We start from the raw sequence: 9,740 nt of genomic DNA, 5'->3' as shown, positions 1-9,740 counted from the left end.
CCGCCACCAGCAGCGCCCACGCCGGCCAGCCCCGTGCCATCCTCGCCGCCGGTGGCCCCCGCCGGCTCGGATCTCCACTCGTGCAGTTCGCCCGCCCGCTGGCTCCACCGCGGCCAACAGCCACCGCCACTTCCCAACCGCTCCCCGCCTCCCAGTTCCCCGTGCCACGTCTGCCAAAGCATGCGCACCAGGCGGGAGTTGCCAGAGCGGTGCTCCATGGGAGTTGTAGTTCGCAGTCGGTGAGGGCCATACCTGCCTGGGTGGACTTGGCCCAGCGCCAGCGTGAGGCTGCAGGAGTGAGTGAAGGGCAGGGTCAGTGAAAAAGGGAAAGCATTAATTGCGGGGCTTACTGCCTGGAGTAGCTCATCCAGCTCACAGAAGTATTTATTTGCCCACTTTGTGGATTAGAAGGCAGCCCCAAAATGTAAGTACAGTACTTTGAGCCAGATCACACAGCCTGTAAATGTCAGAGTCCAGTGTTACTGGTGAAAGATAGCCCTGATCTCTGCCTCTAACCCTCCCACCTACCTTTTCTTTCAGCAAAACTTTATTGAGCAGTTGGAAAAGTTTGGCGATTCCTCAAAAAGTTAAACATAGATTAGGTATGGACTCAAAAAAAATTGAAAACTGGTGTTCAAGCAAATGCATATACATCAGTATTTGTAACAGCTCTATTTACAACAGCCAATGGCAGAAACAACCCAGACGTCCTCAAAGGATGAATAAGTAAAGAAAATGTGATTCATCTCTACAATGGAATGTTAATCAGCCACTAAAAAGAATGAAATAGTGATACGTGATACCATGTGGACAAATCTTTAAAAATAGTATGACAGTAAAAAAAATAGACACAGTGGGGTATGGTGGCACAGGCCTGTAATCCCAGCCACATAGGAGACAGAGGCAGGAGTATTGAAAGTTTGAAGATACCCTGGAGAATTTAACTAGATCCTCTCTCAAAGTTAAAAAAAAAATTTAATTGAAAGGTTTGGGATGTAGCTCAGCACTCCCTGGATTCAATTCCCAGTAGTAGAGGAATAAGAAAAATGAGAAAGAGAAGAAGTAGGAAAAAGAAGAGGAGGAGGAAGAGGAGGAGTTAGACATAAAGGTTGAAGATTGTATGACTACATTGATATGAAATATCCAGAATGGGCAAAGGATAGAGACAGAAAGCAGATCAGTGGTTTCCTGGGGCTGGGGGAAGAGGCAGTGGAAAGTGATGGTTTAGTGAATACAGGGACTCCTTTGGAAGTGACAAGAATACTTTGGTTGATGGTTGCACAGCATTGTAAATGTACCAAATGCCACTAAATTGTACACTTTACAACAACTATACTATATGGATGTTATCTCAACACAAAAATGTAAAAGAAAAGTCCCTTCATTGGATTGATTTTATATACAAAAACTCACACACACAGTTGGGTAGGCTCAAGATACACACTGGTGATGTGGATAAGAGGAGTGCACAGTTGAGGGGGGCAGGTTAGGGCTGAAACAGCCTTGCCCACCTTCTAGAGGCTCAAAGCCAAACCTAGGGGTCATGCCTGACTCAACCCTCTTCTCAACAGACCCATAATGCTGCTCACCGTGTCCTTCCTGTCAGGTCTGCCTCCAAAACATATCTCTTCTGCCACCCCCTGTGTTGAAGTCACTGACATATCTCACCTAGGTGAGGGTGACAGTCTAAACAGTGTACCTGTATCTTAGTTACTTTGTTCATCACTGAGACCAATACCTGACACCCACAATCCAAAGGAGGAGAGATTTATTTTGGCTCACAGTTTAGAGAGGTTTCAGTCCATAGCTGTCTGACTCCAAGGCAGGGGACATAGTGGAGAGCCTCGACAGAGGAAAGCTGCTCACCTCACGGTATCCAGGAAGTAGAGAGTCCAGGGAGGAGCTGGGAAGGGAGATACACCCTTCAGGTCACACACCCAGTGGCCAGCTTTTCCTGATCAGACCCTTACCTTCTAACTGCAAGCCAGCTATAAGCCCCCATAATCCAATCACCTTCTAAAGGTCCCATCTATGATCTATGAGGCTTTAGGGAACATCTGGATATAAACCATAACAACCTGTATTTTTTTCCCAGTAATCTATGTGATAGGGTTATTTGGATCTTTTCTGTCACTCCCTGAAGCCCTACAATGGCTTAGTCCTACTGCCCTTAGAATAAAACCAAATTCCTTCTGTGACCCGAATCCCTGCATGGTCTGGGCACCTTCCCTCCAAGCTTCATCTCCTGTGCACCCCCACCCAGTTCCCTCAGGTCCAGTTATCCACCTCAGCATTTCCTGCCCTCCCTGTGACACCCCCACAAGGGGATTTATGGTCTTCCTGTTCTCTGGGGATTCCAAAGTTTTCTTTGGCCTTTGCCTCACTGGTGCCTTCCAATCTTTGGAAGCCTTCCTGTCTGCTCCCCTCCCCCTCCAGGAGCCATTCAGAGCAACCCCATCAAGAGGCAATTTCACTCTCCCTAGCTGAACCCGTTATTCCTTAGCTCGGGTCCTGCTGATGCCTGCACCAGCCCTTTCCACAATCAGCAATTATAGTCAGCCCTCTGTACTTATGGGTTCCATGTGTGGATTCAACAACTGTGGATAAGAAATATTTGAAAGCAATTGTGTTTTTGCTGAACACATACAGATGTTCTTTTCTTGTCATTATTCCCTAAACAATATAACACCTATGGAGTCTGGGGATTTAGCTCAGTGGTTCCACTGCTGGATCCACAAGTGCAAGGACCTGAGTTAGATCCCTGGTACAATATCACTTCTTATGTACATTGCATTAGATACTGTAAGTAATCTAGAGATGATTTAAAGTATACAGGAGGATTATATAGGTTATATGCAAATACTATGCCATTTTATATGAGGCACTTGAGCATGGATTTCAATGCTACAGGGATTCCTGGAACCAATCCCCCATGAATATTTAGGGATGGTGTACTTGTTGTGCTCATTGTCTCTTGCTCCAACCTGAATATAAGTTTCACTTGTTCACCAAGTCACTTCTCATTACTTCTGGAGCCTGGTGCAAGGCCTGAGCCACACAGGTGGTTTCCAAAGCTGTTTTCATGAATAGCTGGATGATTGAATGAGGTAAGATGCTGGGAATTCCAGAAATTCCTAAAGAAGGATGGAGTCAAGTTTCCTTTGGCATGCCCTACTGTGCAACCTCAAGCTCATGACCAGCATGTGGGTCTGGTGATGCACGTGAAGGTCTCAGTGAGTCAAAGGCCAAAGGAAATGTTGGGAAGATGTAGAAGAACTGGGACCCTCAGACATTGCTAATGGAAACATAAATGGTTTAATCTCCTAGGACAACTGTACTTGTACAAAATGTTTGAAAACGGCCATTGAAGAAATGCAAATTAAAACCACAGTAAGATTCCAGCTTACTCCAGAAAGAATGGCTATCATCAAGAAATCAAATGCTGGTGGGACTGCAGGAAAAAGGAACTCCGCTACTATGTTGGTGGGAATGTAAACTGGTACAACCACTATGGAAATCAGTATGGAGTTTCTTCAAAAAACTAATACTAGAAATTCCACTTGAAGTAGATGAACTGATAAGACAGTAGGGATGCCGAGGCACATTGTTAGAGAGGCTTAATAAGTCACTCTGATATGTGGTCCAAGTTGATGAGCCTACCAGTGTTGACACCAAAACAACAATGCTTGCTTTTGGTGATGTATTTTTCAGCAGGATGTGCATGAGGGTATGTTCTGTGCACTTTCATTGCCAACAAACTACAACTACAGAACTGTTCGAGTTGTCGGATGATTATGTGTCAGGAAAAGTGCATTGGTCCTTTTGTGTTGGTATATGCACAGACAGAGCAGCTGCCATGAGTGGGCAGAGTTCTGGTTTCATTACTCAGGTCAAAGAGCTCACTTCTGAGTGTGAGTCTACACAGTGTCACCCATAGAGAAATGTTGGTTACCTGAAAAATGTCATCTAGAGTTACAACATTTTGCAGGATATGATTAAAATTATCAATCACATTAAAGTACAAGCCCTTAACTTACATCTATTTGCACAACTCTGAGGGGAGACAGACACAGAACACACACATCTCTTATATACAGAAGTGAGATGGCTTTCTAAAGGTAGATCACTGGCCAGAGTTTTTGAGTTGTAAAGGCCACTGCAGAAATTTCTTTTAGAAAAAACAGTCACCACTGGCAGCACATTTCAGTGACATAGGATGGTCTCAAAATTTGTGTACTGTGTGACATAGTCAACCTACTCAGGGAACTCAGTCTCATGGGAGAACAGCTGTGTTCAAGTTATCAGATAAAGTGGCTGCATTCAAAACCACACTATAATTATGGGCTGATGAGTGACTATTTGGATATTTCACATTTCAAACATTAGCACAGCTTTTGAGAGACTCAGCAGGGCCATCTTTCTCCTAGCTGATGCATGATCACCTATTTCAGTTTTCAGAAGAGTTTGAACATTGCTTCCAAACCAGAAAAGAAGGAATGGATCTCAATCCATTTGTGAGTAAACCAGGTGAATCAACTTTGTCCTTGATAGCAAAGGATCAACTGCTTGAGATCACAAATGACAGTGGTCTTAAAAGTATGTTTGAGACAACTTTAAATCTCCTTATGTTCTGGATTAAAGTCAAGACAGAATGTCTTGAGATTGCCACAAAAGCACTGAAAAACCTGTTTCCATTTCCAACATCCTATCTTTGTGAAGCAGGGTTTTCTGCAGTGATAGCAACCAAAATGAGACTATAAGGAAGATTAGACATATCAACATACTTCAAGTGTCACTGTCTCCTGTCACCTTCAGATGGGACTGTCTAATTTCAAGAAAACACACTCAGGACTCTCACTGATCCTGCATTATGCTGTTGTATAAATATTAAATTGTGTAATTATTTCATTATATTACAATGTAATAACAATAGAAATAAAGTGCATACATAAAAAGTAATTTATTAATTGATCTGAATTAATTATTTGAACTGTAATGGTAAGATTTGTAGACTCAATTTTTTAAAACTCTAAACAGTGAAGGGTCGGGTGAATACAATCTTCAGGATCACCTGTAACTCTAGTCTCTTCTGAGTCTAAGATTAGCTAAAAGCTCCAGATCCAGGGAGCCCCAAAGTCCACTGAAATTTAACTGTCAAAAGGGGAAAGGGTTGAAAGAAAAGAAAAAGGGAAGAAAGTCATGCACCTGCAAGCCAGGGACCCAGAGGACAAAGGAGTGAGAAGGAAAAATAAAAATTGCCAAGAAAACAGGCCATTTCATTATGCAATTGAAAAAAGCTAAAATGCACTTTATGGTCCTTCCAGGAATGTTTAACAATTCCAAGCTTCACTCTCCTTGAAATATTAGGAGGAGCACACAGGGCAAGTGCTGTCTCTCCTCCATTACAGTCCTCTATGGAAACCATCCATTTTGCGGCAGCAGCCCTGCAAGGCCAGGCCAGAGACATCCTGTCCTGCGGTGTATTGTGAATTGTGACTCCACTTTACAGTTGTGTAGCCTCTCCCCTCAATCATCTCAGCTAGAACGAGGATGAGCAACAACCATTTCATGACATTCTGGCAGTATGAGAATTGGCTCAGAACAAAAAGGGAGGAATATTGAGTCAAGCCAGATACAAAAGAGTCTATTTCGTATATGTATATATTTAGATGTGTGTATATATGGTACCTGATCAGACGAAAGGAGTAATATTGTGTGAGGAATCTCTTCAAGAGGTCCCTTGTGGGAGCTGCTAAGGTTCTCTTTCTCTGTTTGAATCAGGGTACATGGATAGGAGTGAAAACTCACCACATTCACTCACAGATTATGACGTACATACGTTACATGTCTATAGGAATATGTACAATAAAAAAGGGGAGAAATGAGATGGAAGGAAAGGAGAGTCATCTCTCACAGAGAAGGTGAAAAGAAAGGAGAAATCCCATAAAAGAAACAGCCAGGAAATCACTGGGTAACCTGTGTGCCTGGGTAAGGGGGCCACCAGAGAGAGACTAACCATGACACCTGGTACTTCTAAGAATTCTCAGTGCTGCTTCGAAAGCCTTTGTTTGCATCTGCCTGGCCCACACTGTAGGCATGAGTACTCCCTCCTTTTCCCTTGCTTGGCTGACACTGGCCCTTCCTTGATCATCCCTCTTCCAAAAGCTGTGTCCCTTGTTGATGCTACCATTATTTCTCATGTATGTCACATATCCTTAAAAACATGGACTGTGACAATTCATAGAGACAGAAAGTACAACAGAGGTTTCCAGTGGCTGGAGGAGGAGGTGAATGGAGTTATTGTTTAATAGGTACAAATGTACAGATGGGATTCTGGAGATGGACAGTCGTGATGGTTGCCCAACAACAGGAATTCCCTAATATCACTGAGCTGTGTACTTGAAGATGATTAAAAACAGAAAACAGCCTTTTCAACAAATGGTGCTGGGGAGACTGGGTATCTATGTTTAAAAGAATGAAATTGTGTCCTATCCTTACACCATATACAAAAACTGACTCGTTCTAGGTCAGTCTTAAATATAACAGCTAAAACTATAAAACTCATAGGAGAAAACAAAAGGGAAGAGCTTTATGACTTTGAATTTGGCAAGAATTTTTTGGACGTGTAATCAAAAGCACAGCAACAAATGAAAACATAAATTGGACTACATCAAGATTGAAAACTTTTGTACATCAAAAAATACTATTGACAGAATGAAAAAACAACCTACAGAATGGGAGAAAATTCTTGCAAAGTAGATAGATAGGTAGATAGATAGATAGATAGATAGATAGATAGAGTTAATATCCAGAATATTTTAATAACTCAACCACAAAAATTCCTGATTTGAAAATTACTTAAAACAGGGCTTAAAATAGACATTTATTCCCCAAAGTGCGCAAATAGCCAATGAAAAATTCTTAGTATTATTAATAATTAGGGAAATATAAGCCAAAAGTACAGTGAAATATCTCCTCACATACAGGATAGCTGCCATTAAAAAATCAAAAGTATTTGCAAGGATGCAGAGAAACTGGAAGACTTAGACCCCTTAGCATTTTAACTATCAGGGCTGAGGATGTAACTCAGTTGTACAGAGCTTTCCTAGCATGTGCTAGGCCCTGGGTTTAATCACGAGGGCGCACACACACACACACACACACACACACACACACACACACTAAATTACCATATGATCCAGCAATTCTACTTCTGGGAATATATACAAAAAAAACCTGAAAGCAGAATTCTTGAAGAGGTTATTTGTACACTCATGTTCATAGCAGCATGATGTGTAATAGACAAAAAGTTGAAGCAACCCAAATGTCCATTGACGTATGAATGAATAAAGAAAGTCTGATACGCAATGGAACATTATTCAGTTTTTAAAAGAGTGGAGTCGCACCTGCCTTGCAAGCACAAGGTCCTGAGTTTGATCCTGGGTACCGCAAAAGATAAAATAAAATAAATAATTAAATAAATAAAAATAAAAGGAGGGGAAAGTTTGAACATGCTAAATATGAATGAAATGGAGGACATTATTCTAAGTGAAATAAGCCAGTCACAAAAAGACAAATACAGTGCTGTATGAGTCTCCTTATATGAGGCACCTAGAACAGTCTAGTTCATAAAGACCCAAAGTAGAATGGTGATTTCCAGAAGTTGGGAAAGGGGGATGAGGAACATCTGCTTAATAGATACAGCGGTTTGGTTGCACAAGATGAAATATATTTTAGAATTTGGTTGCACGGCAATATAAATGTTCTTAACGCTATGGAACATAATTTAAAACTGGTTAAGATGGAGCCAGGCATGGTGGGGCACACTGTAGTCCAGCATTCTTGGAAGCTGAGGCATGAGGATCACTAGGCATGGTGGGGCACACTGTAGTCCAGCATTCTTGGAAGCGGAGGCATGAGGATCACTAGTTCAAGCCTAGCCTGGGCAACTTACTGAGACGTTGTCTCAAACTGAAAAACTAAGGAAGAATTTATCATGCAGCTCAGTGCAAAGGCCCTGTGTTCAAATCCCAGTACTGCAAAAATAAATAAAATAAAATATAAAATAAAAAAGGTTAAGATGGTGAAGTACCATAAATTTTTAAAGTTTAAACTATAAAAAGGAATTTTTTAATTTCCCAAGATAAATAAAACATGACTTCAGTAACAAAATAGGGGTGAAATGGTAAATTTTATGTTCTGTGTATTTAGGACAATTTTTTTTTAAAGCTGTGACTAAGAAAGGCATGGATATGGGTCCAGGCTCTGCCACTTACTAACCAGCTGACCTTAGAGAAGTCACATGACTGCAGGCTTCCCTTCTGTAAGTGTGGATAATAATGTCACATTGGGTTATCCTGAGGAGCAACAGGATGACTCTTGCCAAACGTCTAACTGGCATTTGTGTGAAGGATATTGACCTCTTCTTTGATAGTCCTCTGTCTGCACAATATGGTACATTTTTGCGTAGCGCCATTTCGAACACCCTAAACCCCATATCCTCACACACACACACACACACACACACACACACACATGCACACACGCACACATAACTTTTAAATGGCTGCATCTGATCTATTTCATTTGCCTTTGTACCCTTCAGTGCCTGGCACTCAGTAGGAACTTCATTCAATGTTTGAAGTGAACTGTAGCAAGAGTTTGACAACGCAGATAAGGAAACCTTCTCTACAATAAAGACACACAGAAGAACAGCCTGATCAAGCAGTCTTAAAATTGAAAGAGAATCCTAATAAACCCAAACTAGAGTATGTCCTTCCAAAAACTGGAGTAAAGAAGGGTGGCTTTGGGGTATCTTTGTCAGCCTCTGGTTTCCATCATGGCAGGCCTGGAGAGAGTGTGGTTGGTGATTGAATAATAATTAGCAATTCATTATTGGCTATTGATTAGACATTCATCATAAACCCATTTGTAGGGTCTTTGTCTGACATTTCATTAAGAAAAAAATCACATTACAAGGCCTAGCTCTCAAGCTGGCAGGTGTACTTCTGCCTGCCCTCTCTGGCCTTGACCTCTTCTGCCCCATCCCCTTCCACTTAGTCTGGCTCCCCTAGTAGTTTGCTTAGCCTGTGCCCCTGCCCTTTTTGGCCTTCAGTTAGAAAATGACTTCCCCATGTGGCTGGATTTCCCCAAACTCTATGGGGCTTCTAGATGCTTGCACCTCAAGTGGGACCGGAGAACCCCGGGGGAGCAAACTGACTTCCTCTGAGCTCCCTCAAGAGCTATTTCCAGGATGCATTTGTTTCTTTGCTCTCTCATTTCTCAACTTAGCTTTCTAACTGGGTTCACCTATAAGGCCCTAGGCTCTAGGTCATTAAAAAAAATCATTGTCTTGCTAAAACTAAATCCAGAGTGGACCTTAGAAGACACCATTTTCTTCTTTCACAGTGACATCCACATTACCAAAGACTTCAAATTTATATTTAAAGCCAAGTGTGGGAATTCAAGATATTTTCACACCCTCTACCTTTTGAGGCCACTCTTCTGTCAATAGCTACATGTATCTGACTTGAAACCTCATCTTGTACAAGATGGGAGACCCAACACCTTCCCCCCACCAAATACTTTTAGGGAGTCTTAGGGATTCTCAGAAACAGGCTTCTGGGGGTCTTAGAGAAGGGATATCTTCCCTTGTCGTTTTTAGCTTTAATATCTTATTTCCATGGAAGCATATGAATTTCCTGGGCACTTGGGTCCCTCTATCTCAAACACAATGTAGG

General features: G+C 41.9%; 1 protein-coding gene across 1 annotated transcript in view; it reads right to left on the bottom strand.

Moving 5' to 3' along the window:
• Pdia5 (protein disulfide isomerase family A member 5) overlaps positions 1-218 on the bottom strand; it is an 85,418-nt gene extending 85,200 nt beyond the window's left edge. The window contains exon 1 of the mRNA XM_010619520.2: positions 21-218. Coding sequence (XP_010617822.1) covers positions 21-218 — 198 coding nt within the window. The remainder of the gene's footprint in view (positions 1-20) is intronic.
• Positions 219-9,740: the final 9,522 nt, after the last annotated feature.

The sequence above is a fragment of the Fukomys damarensis genome, unplaced genomic scaffold, assembly GCF_012274545.1.
Source record: "Fukomys damarensis isolate Sample0158 unplaced genomic scaffold, DMR_v1.0_HiC HiC_scaffold_24, whole genome shotgun sequence".
In the NCBI taxonomy this organism is placed as follows: Eukaryota; Metazoa; Chordata; class Mammalia; order Rodentia; family Bathyergidae; genus Fukomys; species Fukomys damarensis.
This window is presented reverse-complemented; position numbering and strand designations above follow the sequence as displayed.